Source organism: Poecilia reticulata, linkage group LG7 (assembly GCF_000633615.1).
Source record: "Poecilia reticulata strain Guanapo linkage group LG7, Guppy_female_1.0+MT, whole genome shotgun sequence".
NCBI lineage: Eukaryota > Metazoa > Chordata > Actinopteri > Cyprinodontiformes > Poeciliidae > Poecilia > Poecilia reticulata.
The window spans coordinates 18981124-18999767 of record NC_024337.1 but is presented as its reverse complement, the minus strand read 5'-3'; the positions used below and the strand labels follow the sequence as shown (position 1 = coordinate 18999767).

Genomic DNA, 18644 nt, shown 5'->3' with positions numbered 1-18644 from the left:
AGTTGAATGCCACCTTATTCAACCTTACCTCACCAGTGCCACAGGTAACCTCTATGCCAGGCCATATTGATACAGTAATTTATGCAAAACCACATTAACAAAAGATCTTGATAAAGGAAAACAAACAGAAGAAAACAATTAGCATCAGTGATTCACGTGCTTGGGTCTGTTATTACACTCGTGTGTTGGTTTTACATGTTCAAAACTGTTTTTGTTTTCTAAAAGGTCATTTAGTTTTTGCTTTGTTCTTGTGTTTTATGAAATGTCTGCATTTGTTAACGTTGTTTTTGTCGTTGTTTTGGTGAATTCAGATATTTATTCATAACCAACTTAACAACTTATTAGCATTTTCTATGCAAGCTATCAGCATGTTTTCTATTTTTACTTTTTTTTTACTCACGTTACTCATTTATTTGCTTGTTTATTCAAAAAAAAAAAGAGGCTTTTTAGAAAATTTCATTTTTCCTTATTTTATTACTTCAAAAATATTCGAAACAATTTATTCATGAACAAATTAACATTTTACACACTGCATGGTAATGTTTGGTCGTGTTAAAATGTTTTAAAATCTATTTATTAAAAACTATTAAAGAAGAAACATTTTTTTCTGCAGTGACTTGCGTCAAAAATTTAGAAGTCCTCGTGTTAACATGACGTCACCATTGTTTACTTTTACCCAAACCACGCCCCCGTTAGCAACTTGTGGCTAGCTCGTTACCGAGGAAGGCAGAGAGCATCGAGGGATCTTCTTCTGACACCACCCAGCGTCAAAGACTGTCCGCTCGCACACATTTCTGTGAGTAAACGACATTATACCAGCTCACTCCCTCATATTGAACGATTACAGGCGTGAACAATGGGTTTATTTTGAAAAGCACCCGGAGGCGCAGCGAAGAGGAGAGGGAGAACCGTTTCATTTGAGCTAACGTCAGGACCCATAATATAGCTTTTGTCAGAGCTGATGTTAACGTGCACGCCACGCGTGATGTTGATTGAAAACGGCGTCACTGTGAAGCCGACTCTCATGTATGTTGCTCGATTGTTTTGTATAGTTGACCTATTAGACTCAAGTATCAGGGTTTATCTGGTTATCTAGCTTATGTAAGCTAATGGCTCCAATCTTAAACGGAAACCCAGAACTGCGGTGGTTGGCGTTAACAGATATCGGATGTGATCACGTCGCCTCAAGGCAAGTTAAAGATAGCATTACAATAACACGGTTCAGGTGACATCTTCAATTGGTCGTTAATAAGTTTAAGTTCTTCGTTGGGAGTTGCTGCGAGTGAAATGGCTGCACTTAGTTCAGCTCCAGAACGCAGTTAGCTGTGACGTTTGGTTCATTTTGGGTATTACTTAATTGTTCCAGTGTTATAACTGTAATTGAGTGTTGAATTGTTTTTGTTTTGTTTGTTTTTTTTCACGGTAGGTTTGTTTAATTCAATTTTTAATTGGCGATCCATATCCTATAAAAGCGTGAGAGTACATATAAAATGAACATAAGGAGCACAGCACACATTACAAATACTGACAAATAAATAAAAACGATTGGACTGAAGAATTAATTGTGGCTTAATGAAYTGCTTTCAGAAAGCATAATAAATCTATCACACTTACAAATGTATGTTTTTGACCGATTTCCATTTTTTCTCACTCCTGTATCAACTCGAGCACGTATGAGAGAGAGAATGTGCTGCAGGTGGCTTCCTTGAGATAATAGTTCTCAATCTATTAGAAAGTGAAGAAATTACAAGATTGCTCCATTTATGCAAATGAACATGCCTTAGAAGATTTATCAGATTTCCACTGAACTTTAAAAAAAACTAGCATTGAAGTACACGCTGTTGGTTAAAGCATTTTCAGGTCGAAAAACACTTAAATGAATATGGTTGGAGGGGGGGGGGGGGAGGAATCTGATTTTGTCCGTATTTGAGCATTTGACCACTGATCAAAGCCAACCAACAAATCATTTAAAAATGTTTGCTCCATTTCTTGGCGCAGCTCAGATCTGAGAATCATGCTCTTTTTAGCTTTGGTGTTCAAAATCGTCCTTATTACAACTTAAAGTGTTTCATTTAAGCAAAAACAAAATTCATACCTTGAAAAGTTACAACTTTGTTTGAAAAAAAAAATATGATGTGCTTTTTTTTTTTCTTCTTCTAAGATTAACCAGATGAACAACCAGATAACGTTTGTATTACTTTCAGAACGAGGTGGCTGACAAAAGTTTACAGTTTTGCCCTTATGCTCAGCTTTCCCCTCCAGCCTTCTTTTAAAAAACTCTACAGGAAACTCTGCCCTTTGTCTTCCAAACTAATCCTGATCCCGGGAGCTAAAATAAACAGTGCAGACGTTACCAGCCCCTGCCTGTTTTCAACAGATCTTAGCTTTAGTTGGCCATTACTGGAAGCTCAGAGGTCTAAGTTATGTCTTGAGCATGGATGACACATCTCTAGAGCTAGACTTAACTTGTTGCTGATTAGTCATCATTTTTCACCTTATTTTTATTTGTTTGATTTTCATTTTTTCTTTTTACTCATTSTAGATTCTTGGCCTTWAGTTTATCACAGTACATGCAGCGCAGTCTAATCTGATGTTCTCTAAATGTTGCCTCTCAGTCGTGCGTACGAGATTGATTTGATTCGAAGATTAATCTCAAAATGTCGAGCTCTCAAGCATGTTAGSCTCTGGATTTCTCCGCTGCTTTCCTCCTCCTTATGCTTTTTGTTTGCCYTCTTTATTTACCTTTGTTTATGCTGCTGAGCTTTTTACTCAAACACTCCCAAGCTGTATACATAAAAGCCTACTTGTGCATTGTGCTACCTGCCACGGCCGTTTATCGCACCACCTGGTTAATGGTAAATTGTTCCAGAAGGAAGATATGTTTGCACATAAACACGGACCCAGGGCCCCTGTGTTTACAGTAGTCATGGCAGCACTTGGTTATTCAACAAATAGATTTAACATCTTCCTCTCTGACTAGTGGTAGAGTGTGTTTGTATTACTGGGTTGGGCCGCAGAAGCAAACTTCTCAGCTTTTAGTGCTTTTCACTCGCGTACCCACCATGCTGTGACGCTCATTTCAGCTGCTGCCGATTCTTCTTTATTTCTTCTTAAAGAATGAATTTCTTATCGCCGTGTGAAGTTGTCTCGTTGAAGGCGGCCAAACACGTATGTTTTCAGCCTGCCGTCATTCCTCGACGGCTTCATCGAGTGACTTTCACGTCTTTCTTTTTTTGTCTCTCTCTCTCTTCTTTTCTTGCAGGCCAGTGAAGTCCAGATGCATGAGTCCCAGTCAGATCCAGCAGGACACACCATACAAGCAATCCACAGAGAAAGCAGAAATCCTTCTGAGAATGAGAGTCGAGTGAAGAGCAGCCAGACTCCTCCTCCAGAGGTCGCAGGGGTCAGTCGTCCGCACGGGTGTTCGTTCAGTCCGTCAGAGTCAGCTTTACAAATAACAACTAGAGATGCGTCGATCCGGCCGACACTGATTCAAATCATTTTTACTTATTGATGCATTCTTAGTTTTGATACATTTGGATTGGGGGGGGGGGAAAAACCCATGTGGTTTTCGACCTGACGATCGTCGATCAGAGCCGATTCTGGAAAAAAAAAAAAACAGTCAAATTCCAAATCAGCTGATTAATTGGTGTAATTATTTTTAAAAAATACATATTTCACAGATCTTTTCTTTTAATTTCCAACACTTCAGCCTCCAAAAAGAATTATATTTTTCTTTAAGGTGTTTTCTACAGATGCACAGATCAGTCTTTTCCTGGCTCGTATGATTTCCACATTTATTTAAGGTCTGACTTCCTGATTCCAGTTTTCATCCAATTTAAATGTTAGAATTAAAAAGAAAAGGTTCTGCATTCTTTCTTCTTTAGATAAATTGTTTGTAGCTTGCGTTAGATTATCTGGACTTTACCTCACCCAAACAGAGCCCACATGCTTTTAGTTACAGGCGCATATATGTGTAAGGAGTGCTGGGAGTTTCTCARTTTCATGAATGGAAGAAAAGCAAATTGGATTTTTCAGTGTGGAGCCGTCGCTGATCGGAGCTGATATTCTGATCTCTGGCGGACTGACTGGCGAATGAACGACATTTGACTGAGAAAAGAAAGAGAACAAACGTGTTGTTGCAGCTGAAAACGATGACCTCGATATTTTTCATGACATCATTCCGCAGCGAGGGGTTTCTGTTACTTTGTAACACTAGATAGGTGTAAGGAGACATGGATAAACATTTATCTCCACTTCAGCAGATCCAGATGCTTCCCCCACCCACTAACGCGTGAATAGATTTGTTTCATCTGAACCATGTCCAAGCACCACAGTTTTTATGTTTCATTTGTTTTTTTGTTTTTTTTTTTACACAGTACCCGCGCACTTTGATAACTTTAATGAGTCTTTAAATCTGTCTGTTCTCTCGTCTGGGTTTCTCAGCTTCTTCACGGTGAAAGAGAGTGCAGGGAATGGGTTTTGGGGGAGTGGGTGTGTGTGTGTGTGTGTGTGTGTGTGTGTGCGTGTGCGGGGGTGTGTGCGTGTGTGTGTGGAGCGGGGCTGAGGTTTAGAAGAGGAGGGGGGAGCTCGGCTCCTGCCGGGTGGAGGGATCAGTGTTATATTGTTAGGTCTGTTTACGCTCGCGTCACGTGGAAAAGCTGGGTTAGATTTTCATAGTTGCCGAGGAGTGTTTCAGAAACCTTCCAATGGAGACTCTCAGGTTTGTTGTGTTCTAGCATATAGAGCCAGACTGCTGTAATTAGTTGCTTTAKTGTCTCTTATTTATTTTTTATTTTTTGCATAAGAGGTGTTGTTTTTTTGTTTTTGTTTTTTGTTGTTGTTTTTATTTTTAAACGCAGCACATCAGTAAGTATCGGTTCCGGAATGAGAAGCTTATTGTTTGCTTGTTTGTGTTTTTTTTCCCCCTGCATGTTTTCAGCATTTCTCTCTGCTGTCAGTCTTTTCTCAAAAGAGTTCACAAGACCAGTCTTGCGGGAACAGATCTGTGTTTACACTCAGTTGCTCAGTGGTATGACTTTCAACAATAACAACAACAGAAGATGTTTGGACTTGCACGCTGCCATAGCAACGGGGATTAGGCGAAGGCTGTTGTTGTGTTGATGGTGTCCACAGAAAAAAAAATAGAGGGGGCCAACTGGCTCTGTCCGTGGGATGGACCTGCCTTTTTTCTTTTTTCTTTTTCCTTTCATTGCTTTAGTGGCCATTCTGCAGCACGCAGTTTCATAAGAAAGGGCAAACCAGGAGGCAGTCCTCTGTTATTGTTAGCCCAAAGCCTGTGTGAAATTCTCTGTCAGTTTGTTTACCCGACTCCAAACAGACTGTGCCTTTGGAGAGGAATGTTTGTTTGTGGTTCAAACCTTAATTAAAATACGAATCTCAAGTTCTGTTTTCGTAAACAGGCTCTGTGTGCTTTTTTTATTCATTATTTATATCTCTGTGCCATTTTGATTCCTCGGTTTATGTTTACCATAAACAACTCCTGAGCTGTGAAGCTGACAGCAAGGGGACGGTTGAGGGGTGGGGGTGATAATTGCTCCGACTAGAAGAAGAAGAAGAAGATGATGATGATGATGTTGTTTTTCGGGTTCTGGCTGCTGTTGATGTTGTTGTTGTTTTCGCTGGAGTTCTAATTCCCCTGAGCCATCCTGTGTTTTGGTTGTTTTTGTATTTCTGCTGCTGTTTTTAGCAGTAATGTCAGAACCACTCGGGTCACGTCGCAAAGTTGAACTGAGAATTACAGAAAGAATTTAATAACAGGTGGTTAGGCAAGAATAACAGCTTATTTTTCCTGAGTGGCGCTGCGTTTAATTATACATGGTTCAGTAGATTTTTTTATTTTTTTTTTAAATAAGCTGATTTGAGCTTGAGATTATTACTGAATGATAACATTTAGGGAAAAAAAACCAACATTTGACCGAATCGACGCTAAAACTAAAACAAAAAGGTATTCCATGATCTAATGCTTTAAGATGTAATTAAGATAAAAATTGTCTTTCTGGAAAGTGAGGGAAAGTGTTGTAGCCTTTTTTTTTTCCCAAGCAGTCGACGGCAACAAGTGTGGGAGGGGCAGCACTCCGGTTTCCAAAAACACCAAAATCCGTTGCATCTAATTTAAAGACGAGTTCAAACCAGAAGAGATTTATAGCTGAAAATTAGAAATGTAATTATCCAAGCCTAATCGCTTGTGCGGACAGCTCCTCATCACAACTGTAATGTGTGATAGACTATGTTTGTATTTGATGTTCCATCTTTTCTGGGTGAAAAAGTGAAGAGCTCAGGGATGCACTGACATAGATACATTGCATATTTCCATCACAAAAACATGGTTTGACTGAAAATCCTGCACACGTCTCCTTACGCCTATCAAATGTAGTGTTGAAAAGTAACAGAACCAGTCCCTCCAGAATATCAGGAAAAATACCAGGGATACTGGTGTTGTGATGTTTAGTGCAGGACGGATAGTTATCATACCGTCCTCCGTTGCCCTGGTAAATGTTTAACATTTTAGAGTTTTGATCCAGTTTTAACCCTAAAAAAAAAAAAGCAGAAAAATATAGTGGTGCATCAATTCAATTGAGTGAACTCTTATGCTTTTTATATAGTTAATTTTGTGCAAGAATGAAATAGTTTAAAAAATGTATGCAGGAAAAGGGAATAAATGCTTAAGCTTGTAGTAATTGTTTTGATGTAGTAAAAAAAAAGATTAAAGTAAAATTCCAATGAAGAGGTTGATTCAAAAATATTGCTAAAATAATGACTAGATCAAGGGGGAAAAACAATCCAGTTACAAAACTGTCCATAATGACACATGATTCCTAGAGAGTAATGCTGTTAATAGGCCATTATTCGTTTATGCTTTGCTTATATTTCACCAATTACCTCCCGTAATAATGCGGGTCCCGTTTGGTCTTAATTTAGTTTTAGTTCAATTTGGTTGACTCACTGTGAGGAATGTTACTTTGTGTTCGGTCTGAACTCGATGTCCTCTGTCTCTTATCTTTTAACCTTTTAGCCATAAAAGCAGCAACAAAGATAAAGTTGTATTTTTATACTTCACTCTCTTCTAAGGCATGCACAGTTTTGTTTATACAGTGCATAAGGAGGATGGGTGCAAAACTCGAGGATATTTGAAAATCAGCGTTGTGCTGCGGTTTGTGTTTTAACATATTCTCCCATTGAAATGTCTGATGTGCTGCGGTTCAAGTACAAGAGAACTGCAGGAACCTGCAGGTTGTTTTATACACACAGACTATACAAATCAGAGCCATTGGTATCCAAGATGACCATTCTTAACTGCATACACAGAAAAACGAGCTCGGCTATCTAGCAGCTGATAGAAAAGATGTTTTGATAAACCAAATATACTTACATTTTCTAGTTAGCCATTTAAGTGTGACAAGCCGATTTCAATGTTGATTGAGTCAACGTGTTTTGGATTGGACAAATGTGAGTTTTTTGTTTGTTTGTAGAGGCAGAAATTTTAATCCAACAGAAAATAAAAAAGTAATTTCAGAATTATCCTGTTTTAAGTTCTCTCAATGTTTTCTGAATTTTAATGAACTCATACGAAGGACGTGCTGGTAGTCATGCATCCATTGACCAAAAATGGAGGAAGCTCTTAGTTTTGATGCATTTGATGGACTTGGAAAGATTTTTTTAACTGTTTGACAGTCACAGAAGTACGGTGGCCGACAGGTGCAAATGCGCAGCAACAGAGAAAACATGCAAACAAAAAAAGAGACGCCAACAAATGAAATGCAGCAAACTAAAAAAAGAGACGCAAACAAAAAGCAAATAAAACAAAAAGAGATGCAAAGAAAAAAAGAGACGCAAACAAAAAAGACTACAACCACAAATGAAATGCAGCAAACAACAGAAAAGATGCAAACAAAAAGTGCTGAAAACGGAAGTGCTCCAGACCACTAGAGGGAGTCGAACAAAAACAGCTGTGTCCAAATTTAGGGTCTGCATCCTTTAAAACGGGTGTTCAGAAAAGCAGTAATGGCGGCAAAATTATTTGTGTTGTGTTACACTTAAAATTACACAAAATGATTTTTCAAAAAGTTTTTAGGCAAGAATGTAGATGTATAGATCTCAAATATCTGCTTGGTTCATCAATAAATCACCTACTTCCAATATTGCTCCGACGTTTTCGGAAATGTCTGCTCCCGCTGCATTAACAGCCAGCTGGCCGGGAGCTCCAGGTTCGGTACACCGAGAGCGAACCCATGTCTCCCGGCAAATCGTTTTAAAAACTCCTGCTTGTTCTCCCCTATGAGTGAAGGTGGAACACAGATATTAAGCCAGATATTATATTAAGTCAACAATATCCCGCAGTGCTGAGGCATCTTCTGCTGTTTTGGTCGAGCAAAGCAGGAGGGACTTTTGTTTGCGTCTCTTTTTTTGTTTGCTGCATTTCATTTGCCTTTTGTTTGCCTCTTTTTTTGTTTGCTTCAATTGCTTTTTGTTTGCGTCTCTTTTTTGTTTGCTGCATTTTATTTGCTTTTTGTTTGCATCTCTTTTTTGCTTGCTGCATTTTATTTGCGTCTTTTTGTTTGTTGCTTTTTGTTTGCGTCTCTTTTTTGTTTGCTGCATTTTATTTGCTTTTTGTTTGCGTCATCTCTTGTTTGCTGCATTTCATTTGTTTGCGTCTCTTTTTGTTTGTTTGCATGTTTTCTCTGTTGCTGCGCATTTGCACCTGTCGGCCACCATACAGAAGAGCCCATAAAATTCTTTCTGATTAATGCTGCTTTAGTTGGTAATGACCGATCTTTAGGTAAATCATTGTAGCAGATTATGGACGAAATTGAAGCAAAATCCAAGCCTACAAATTCCCTGCTCACTGAACTGACATCCAGAAAAGTATTGTCCTCCTGACTTGACTTGATGGACCTGAATATCTGGTTCGCAGTGAGCATCCTTAAAAAGTGTTAAATTCATGAGTCTAAAATTGAGGCCATAAATAGTCATGGATTTTACATTTTGTCGTGACTATGTAGGTTTTTTCTTATGGGACGTTTGTTTTCACTCACTGCATTCTTTGCCTTGAGGCGATTAAGCCTACCAGGAACAAGCTGAATGCTTGCTGCTAATACTCGCTAGCTGGCTTTTTTGCATCTATATATTTATCGGCTGGATGACATTCGCAAAAAAAAAAAAAGCCAGTAGTTTTTTTTTTGTTTGCGTCTATGATGGGTGTGTGTAAAATTTATTGGCAGTTGACTGGAGAACATTTGTCTTTGGCACTGGCTTGTATGTAACCTGATGGAGACTACACACATTCTTCGAAAACGTTTGACACTATGAGGGTTGTCATGTGGAAGCACAAAGCCGTGGCCAAGAGAACCACAAAAAGAACACCGAAATTTCCCCAGAAATTGATCCCCTGAAAAAAAATCAATAAAAACAAACTATTGCATCTCTTTGTTACATTTTTGTTGTGATATAGGGCTTAAATTTAATTCATAATGGTCTTAAAACATCTTGAATTTGAGTTTGTGGAACCTAGTAAAGATAAACAGGCATATGTCCCTTTTAAAGGCTCCAACCCTTTTTCCTTCTCAGAAACAATTAATGACTCCTCTCCCTGCATTTCTGGGAAAGACTTTGACCAGTCTGATCTTTTCTCCTTTGACGACGAAGGTTCCAGCGTCGTTGTCGATGATGACCCCGCCCGCCGAAGCCCCGCAGCCGCTGCAGCAGGCGCCGCAGCCGCCCGTCCTCAGTCCTCAGCAGATCCAGGTGCTGGTCCAGCAGCAGAAGGCGCTCATGTTACACCAGGTGACGGCACGACCAGCTCGTTTCGTACGGCACATTTAACACAGGCCCCATGCCCGCGTCACTCCAATGCTATTAATATGTCTGCAGCAACAAATCCAGGAGGTCTTCAAGAATCAGCAAGAGCAGATAAATATGCAGCTGTTGCAACAGAAGAACGCCGGGATAGYTACTCAAGAGGTAACTTGCAGAACTACTCAGTACGTCAGGGAAGTAATTAAATGGGACTGCTTTGACTTGTGGTTATTAACAGAACACTGAATGTTGTGTAAATACAAAGTCCAGAAAGCTCCTGTTTCTTAGCCCAACAGAGAATATTTGTGGAAAGTTTAATCCCTGATCGTCTGTCGCAGCTTACAGCCCAGCAGATCGCCATCCAGCAGCAGCTGCTTCAGGTGCAGCAGCAGCATCTCCTCAACCTGCAGAGGCAAGGCCTGCTGTCTGTGCTCCCCAGCACCCCCACTGTAGCTCCAGGTATGATGCATCGCACGGCCCCACATCCTCCCTTCTTTACTCACACTATGGAGGAAGTTACATTTAAAAAGAAACTTCCTGTGGAGGAATCCAATCAAGTTCCGTTTCAAAGAACTAGAACCTTTTTGAGGGTCTGCACGGGTTAGATTTTGCTAAGGAAGCAGCTAAATGTTTGTAATTGTTTGGGTTTCTGAAGCTGTCTTCTTAGACACAAATGAAAATAGAAACGGTGTGTATAAACCTGCTTCATGAACATATTTTGAGTTGAAATGGTTGGAGCGCCTCCAGGTTCGACTGCTCTGCATGTTAGAGCCATTGATCAAACCAATAAACTTCTAACAACACCTCTGATGTCATGGCGCCTGGTGTGGAGCAGATCTTCATCTGAGCTTCACTCACATGACTTGTGTTGTAGCTGCGTATATCTCTAAGGAAACACTCTGTCTACTTGTGACTCTTCAGGGTGTGAAAACGGCAGCGTCCTCTCTCCCGGTGGAGATATCCGAGAGTCTTCCAGCCAGTCGACCACCAACGGTCACCACGCCCTGCTGAAGAGGAAAGAAAGGTTTGCAGTTTACTGGCGTTCTGTGTCTGGTTGCACATGCTTGTATGTATTCTTGGGAGGTTCCATTGATGGCTGACGTTCCGTTTTGTGCAGTGGGTCACAGGAGGAAAGCCCCCAGAACAGCCATCCTCTGTACGGAAACGGCATGTGCAAATGGCCAGGCTGTGAGACTGTTTTTGGAGACTTTAAGGCATTCATGAAGTGAGTACATATAAGAACATTTAATGTCTTAAATCTCCTTCTCGTTGCCCAACTTTACAGTTGGTCAGCGTCCTCTGACTAATTAACATTTAAACATATTTGTTTACGTCTAGACATTTGAACAGCGACCACACACTTGACGACAAGAGTACGGCGCAGTGCCGTGTGCAGATGCAGGTTGTTCAACAGCTGGAGCTGCAGGTACGGAGAGCGCTGGTTTCTTTCTCCAACAAAAAAATAAATAAATTGTGAATCATTTTCGGTTTACCAGAATTATCTTTGCGTGTTATACTTTCATAAAACTAAAATGTCGCTGGTGAGTTGTCGTGAGAAGACAGCTCTGTCAAAGTAAATGTGGGTGTACTGTATTTGTAGTTCTGCTGTGTTTGTTGCACCCTCCCTGGAAGCAGAGGTGTTGTGTTTGGATAATTACAGCGCTCAGGATGACACATTGAACGCCATGTAACTAAAACTGTGAATTCACCAACCTCACGCTCTATTTCGGTCCTCCATCTAACACAGCTGAAGAAAGACAAGGAGCGACTGCAAGCTATGATGGCTCATCTCAAATCGTCTGAACCCAAACCTGCAGCTCAGCCCGTTAGTTCTCATTTAACCATTTACTCTTTTTCCAATCATCTTCGGCTTGGCTTGTAGATAACACATTTTTTTGTGGGTTTTTTTTTTCTGTGTGTGTGTGTGTGCGCGCAGGTGAATCTGGTGTCTAACGTGTCTTTCACCCCGGTGACGTTGCCTAAAGCCCATCCTCCCATGAGTCTTTCTCAGAGTGCCACCGCCCCCTCCACGCCCCTCACACCGCTCTCTGACTCGCCGTCAGTCCTCACCCCCAACAGCTTGTTCACCAGCACTCCCGTACGGAGGCGATACAGCCGCTCTGTGAGCCAAGGTACCGAACACATCAGGAGTATCTGCAGGATTTACAGCGCTTTGCAAAACTCTGATACCCGTTGACCTCTGCGACGTTACAACCATATTGAACTTCATTGTGTTTTACCGGGACACTCGAGACACAATAAGTAGTGCATAATCGTGACGCTTTTTGTAAATGAAGACCTGAAAACTGTGATGTGCATTTCTATTTAATTCCCCTTTCTTAAAATCTAATGGTACCAACAAGATGTCGACTTGAAATAAACTTAAAATAACTTTTAACGGTTTAGATCAAAGCATTTTCCCGTGTTTGAAAGTTTGGGCCCAAATTGTGTTAGAGATCTGTGGTAAAACTTGAAATGAATTCATGCAGCGGAATTGGTAAAAAAAATGTGAACGTAGAATAGTCTTGTATTTGTAAGAAAAAAATCTAAACGTTATACTCCTTTTATTCCACTTTATAATTATGTGCTGCTTTGCCACGTTTGTCACGTAAAATCTCAATAAATTACTCTGAAGTTTATGGTTGTAACATGACAATATTTACACAACCACAATGGGTACGGATACGTTGCATGGCATTTTAAATATCTTACTTGAAAGAACTGTTTCTATTTGTTGCACCTTTTTCTTATATTAAGTTCACAAACATCTTTTTTATGCTTTTTGTTTACAGATATAATTGATAATAAAGAGTTCTACCTGAGCACAGAAGTTAGACCTCCATTTACATACGCGTCCCTCATAAGACAGGTAACACGTCCTGACTGTGTGTGCTATATAACTCTTCAATATTTAGTTTTTTCAGTTTTCTTTTGCGTAGCTCCATAACTCGGTCTCTGTATAAGCAGCAACTCTGACTCCCTGTTTATCTGTTTCAGGCCATATTTGAATCGCCTCGCAATCAGCTGACGTTAAACGAAATCTACAACTGGTTCACCAGGAACTTTGCATATTTCAGGCGCAATGCAGCTACTTGGAAGGTATCCATAACACATTTTAAAGATAAGAACATAAAACATCTCATTGTATTTAAATTACTGGTGGGCATTTATTGCATCGCCTTTCATTTATCACTATAAATTTGTAATTTTTAAGATTTTAATTCATCAATGTCACAAAAAAATTTAGTTAATGATATTTAAAAGCTCTTAAAACTATCCGTATTGTTGGGATTGTTAGTTTTACTACGTTTTTCTCCACTGTTCAGTAGAGGTGTATCAAAAAGTATAAGTACATTTTAAAATATGATGAAATGTTGCTACCGTGTGCATTTTGGTGATACTAATCAAAGTAAAGAACCGTGTTAGAAATAGGAATGTTGTTCAAGAGCAGTATTTGTGTTTGTGGGGCTACAATCGATGTGGCACAGGGTCAATATTACCACTAAATATTGGGATAAAACTTTAAAGTCCATATCACTCGCACCTTATTTACATTTAATGGTCGTTTGCATGACATTTGTGTAACGGCGCAACGCGTTTCTTGAATCTTCCAGAATGCTGTCAGACACAACCTCAGTCTGCATAAATGCTTTGTGCGCCTGGAGAACGTGAAGGGAGCCGTGTGGACGGTAGACGAGATCGAGTTCCACCGACGGCGGCCTCAGAAGGCTGCTGGGAACGGGTATGTACACTGTCGACAGGAAGACCGGGACGCCGTGTGCTTTCCCATCTCACTAGAAGTCAGGTGGCCGACATCAAAGAACTTGACCTTGTCACTCTGCCTCACGAGTGCCCGCCATATTTACTGTAAGCAAGCGTTGAAGCTAAGAAGCCGCGCGGGTTTGCTTTTCTAACATCGCGTATATTTGTTGTGTTTGTGCAGCAAAATTAAGGACGCCGAAGGGCATCTCGACATCTTTAAATAAAATATGACAACAGCAACACCGTAAACAGCTCAGTGAAGGTGAAAGATTTACAGTATATTTGATTTAAATCGAGTAGGCGCCGGTACAGAAAGGGTCCGGCGCCCTTTCTGTACTTTAGCTGATGACTTCAGCCAAATAAATCATTGAACTTACGGTGGGAAGAGACAGGCAGTCTGATCTAGGATTCACAAAGACATAAATGTAGACTTAAAAAAAAACTTTGATCCTTGTAATAAACTAAGATTTTATGCTTTTTTTTGTTTGTTTTTTTCTTTTAGTGTGTTGTGCGTCACATTAGAAATTGGATTATCAAAAAAAGCATAAGTGCTATTTATATATCCTTTGCCCACATTTGAAATTCAAAAGGAAAGGGAATTGACTACTAAAGTGATTTTTTAAAAAGTTTTTCTTTTGATTTTTGTCAGGTTTTTTGTTTGGGAAATTACAGGAAGAAAAATGTCTCAACTAAAACCTAATATGCCAAAATATTATTATTAGCTCTTTACTCACTGCTTGAAAAATCCAGAGCTTGAGATATTTTAGGTTTTAATGTGATTACATTTAAAGCCTAGTTGGTGTTTCATAAACGTGTGAAAAATGTAAGAAATTTCAGTTTTTTGAAGAATCTCAGAAACATCTACGTTCTTTTAGCCATTTCCTGAGCATGAGGGTCAACATTGACCTCCCTTAATGAAATGGCACATATTCTCTGTCACTTTYCTCTCACTGACTCAATGTGCTCAAATAAAGGATTTCAGATATTTCTCAAATTTACAGTGAGGCAAAAGTACATTTATTCTCTTTCCATTTAATCATTGCTTTGTCTGTACATATGAAATGTAGATATTTTTGTAGCTAATTTTTACCTAAAGAGGCTCAATATGCATCTGCTTTACTAGGATGGCAGGTTATGTCGTCTTTCCCATTTTGAGTGGCAGAAACAGAATTTGTGGGAATACTAATTAAAATTTCTTGAACACTCCTGTAAAGTTGTTTAGGATGCTACTAAGTGTGCTAATGGTCATTCTGTAAAAAAAAACTCATAATTTTTAAGCACAGAAATTTTTTTCACTTTTCAAAGAAATTCAGTTTAGATTAAAGATAAAATCTTTAGTTTAAAATGTTACTACTCAAATGAAAATGTGTTTACTTTAAAGCGTTTTGCACTTTTTCCAGGGGGGTTCCATTGAATCTAGATGTTGCTGTAACATTTTCCTATTTGGCTGCAACTAATTAACATATAACTTCTTTTGCCAATAGATCTCTGCTGAAGAACTCTCAAAGTCGCCAGAGCTTGCCCGGGTCTGCTCTTCAGGTGAGAGATCCATTTTAAAAGCTTAGTATTGGGAAAGATGAAGACGAAGCTAAAAGTTGGCACGTTTGAGACACTTAATGCCACTTCCCCCCACCCCCTCTCAGAATGTTGGTCTAGATGGAAACAGCTCCCTGTACAACCCGGCCTCGATAGGCAGCATCGCGCTGCACTCGCTGCCTCACGTTCTCCAGGAGCAGATGAACGGAGCGCTGGCTAACGGATGTGGCTACCAAAGCGACAGCAGCACAACGCAGTCCCCTCCTCAGGCTTTGTAAGTTTTCCCTTTCCCCACCTTCTCCGGCGCGCTCCTCCCCGCTGGTTTGAAGCGTCAGTTCTGACAGCGCGCGTCCTCTCCTCAGTATTAAAGAAGAGCAGGAGGACGAGGAGATCAGCGAAAACTATCCCTACGAGTCTCCGGAGAGCATGGACGAGCACGGCCACAGCCCCGAAATGCTCCAGGAGGAAATCAACGGCAGCCCGGAGAGGACCGAGCTTCTTTTCGACCGCGTGCCTTCTCTCTGACGATTAGGTCCAGCTTCTCCACGGCGACGCCAAATCACTCACAACATGTGTGAAGTGGCATTCCAGAAAGCAGCAGCTTCATCTGTGTAACCAAACACTCTGTCCTTTAGAGTTTTGTTTTCCTTCTTTTTTTCTTTTTTTTATTATTGTTATTATTATAAAAAAATTTGGAGGATTAGTTTTTGTTTGGTAATCTAGCTCTCAGCTGTTTTTGTACAGGTGATTGAGATCACAATAAGACGTTTGTGAAACTGTTTGTGATTTTTCTCATTTTATACAGTTTATCTCTTCACAATAAGAAAAAAAAGACCATAATGAGAGAAGCCAAAGGAAAGGGAACACAGATAGTTAGCACTTAACAATAAACGTTCCCTTGTTTTAATTGCAGCTTTGTGCTGTGACGGGGCCACACTACCTGATTTTATTTTTAGTAATCATTATATATGAAGATTTGTAGAGGACTTAAGAAAAATGTTGCTATAAAATGAAAATGTTCACTGCCAACATGATCTGTTTGTATTCAAGGTATAATCGATCCAGCTGATCTAAAGAATACACTGCTTCTTTATATTTAAGTTTTTCACCCTTTCATGAACATTACATTATAAAACAGATTTTATCATTATTGTAAACCAATGCATCTCTATGTATATTAAATTGCTCATGATCTATGTGAAATTATGTGTCTGTGTGATTTTTGTAATTTATTCCCAGGTTGTTGTTCTTGGGAATGTTAACAGTTTATTAAATCTATTAAACTCATTTAGATTATAACATATACTAAGATTATTTTTAGAGAGCATATCAAAGTGAACATGTCTAATTCAGATATTATATGGACTCCTATTTGATTGATGAATTAAAATTGTTTTTAGATGGTGAGATTACACTTAAATTGAATTATGTGTGATTCTGTCGATCAAATACAAAATGAAAAAAAATAAATAAAATTGTCCAGCTTGTTCCATTGAGTTGAGTAGCTCTTAAAAAGAAAACTGCAACAGAACCAGGTTCAGAATTAGCATCTGGTGCAGCTGGATGGAGATTTAAGGAAAGATTTTTTTWAAAAAACAGAAGCACAGAGTTTAGATTTCTTCATACGGGAAAGAAAAGCAGAGAGGATGAAGTTATTTATTCAGATTTACTTGTTTAAAACAGTGACTGAACCATGTTGGACCATTCATACACAAGGCAATCAAAAATGCCTCACAGGACATCAAAGGAAAGAAAAATATAATAACAAAGCATCTGCACGAAGGCCTGGCATAAAAGAAACAAATGTTTCAAAAAGTTCAGATTTTGTAATCAAAATTTGCAGTAAACACAGAAAAATTCAATCAACCTTCATTTAACCAAGGTAAAACTCATTGAGATCAAAGATCTTTTACAAAAGACAATAACACAGTTAAGCAGTTAGTTAAAGTCAGTGTAAACAGTGGCAAATAGACTCTGTTTATGCTAAATTATGTATTAAAAATGCTTTCTGTCCTGATTTACAAGAACCAACAGTTTTCAGATAGTTTGTTCCAGAGATGAGGGGCATCGAAAACTAAATGCTGCCTCTGCTTGTTCCCTTCTGGTCCAGATAACCACAAGTAAGCAGGTCTTTGGAAACCTAACACATTTACACGGTTCATACTTGACAACCTTTACGGAAATTCATTTTGGTGGAAGACCGTGTACTGCTTTAGAGACCAGTAGATTTTTAAAAAGTGACAAACAAGAAACCACTTCATCCATTTTCCTATCGGTCAGGACTCCAGCAGCAGAATTTGCAGATGCCTGATTAACATTATACGACCTGTAAATACACTGTTGCATACAGCCCAAAGTTAGTTTTCATCTTCTTCCAAGATTCCAGTAAAAATACACACAACAATATATTTAAACAGAATGTAGTAGGAAGGATGCAAGTCCATTTATACCCAATACACTCACTTATTCAACCACAAAGGCAGCAACAGAACAACTGTGGATGGGAAAGCTCATTCATTCAAACATTTTTTTAATTCAGTATCTCCCCTCCTATAAGTTCACATGCTTGTAATGAAGTCTTAATAAACCCTGAGCACAGAGAACATGTGCTGTAACACACGCCTGTGCAGATGGCTGGAGCGCTAAGTGGGGAGGTTACTGTACTTTTGAAGCAAAGCGGGTACACATGGAGGGTAACGACTCTGGAAACATGAATTCACGCAACACCAAATGTTCAGATTGAGAACAAATCGGACCAAGGAGTTTCCTGGACGGTGGTGAGCCCCATTGTTTTCACCTACAGAGTCATTCAGTGTAAAGACCTGCTGGATCGCCGGAATGACACTTTGCTCTGGGGACACACAGAACACCAAGAACTTAAAGGCACCACGAGTAACTCCACACCTGTGAAACGATTTGTTGTCATTGATAAAACTGTACATGAATTGTACGGCTCTAAGATTTCTCAATACTTTTATGCCAAAGGAGTCATGTACAAGATTCTTCCTGTGCCCACCACTGAGGAGAATAAGAACATGGAGTTAGTGACCAAGATCCTGGAGGAAGTTCACCAGTTTGGGATTGACATACGTTCGGAGCTAATCATCGCGCTGGGAGGCGGAGTCTGTTTTGACGTGGTTGGTCTGGCGGCGTCGCTCTACCGACGAAGGACGCCGTATGTTAGGGTGTCAACCATAGACATAATATAAGAGTAGATGCCTCATGGACGGCTCTCGCCTATTGTCGCTGACGAGATTTAGGGCGGCCATCTTGGAGCGGTACTCCACTCCACTCAGCGTTATGTGTTTAGCAGCACAATGACATATCAGCTCATTTAATCGATCATAACACGCCTTTTTGTTACTGGAAACCATATTCAAACATCTATCAAACCTACATTTATAAACAATTGTATTTTTTAAGTATGTTTTTAATACATAGTTCAGCATATTTAAATATGCATAGTGGCTATAACAATAGAATAGGAATGGAATATTCTGATATCGATGTATGATGAGCATATTACAAAG

At 39.5% G+C, this 18644-nt stretch overlaps 1 protein-coding gene and 1 pseudogene across 1 annotated transcript; both read left to right on the top strand.

Moving 5' to 3' along the window:
* Positions 1–678: 678 nt before the first annotated feature.
* LOC103467660 (forkhead box protein P1-B-like) lies at positions 679–16317 on the top strand. The gene is made up of 16 exons (XM_017306000.1): positions 679–796; positions 3263–3403; positions 9667–9804; positions 9892–9981; positions 10155–10275; positions 10738–10840; positions 10934–11041; positions 11155–11242; positions 11564–11641; positions 11753–11948; positions 12609–12685; positions 12814–12915; positions 13431–13558; positions 15063–15117; positions 15222–15388; positions 15477–16317. Exons 2-16 carry the CDS (start codon positions 3278–3280, stop codon positions 15637–15639), a joined length of 1740 nt encoding a protein of 579 aa, XP_017161489.1. The 5' UTR covers positions 679–796; positions 3263–3277; the 3' UTR covers positions 15640–16317.
* Positions 16318–17828: 1511 nt separating this feature from the next.
* Positions 17829–18644, top strand: part of LOC103467946 (2-epi-5-epi-valiolone synthase-like) — a 6477-nt pseudogene continuing 5661 nt past the window's right edge.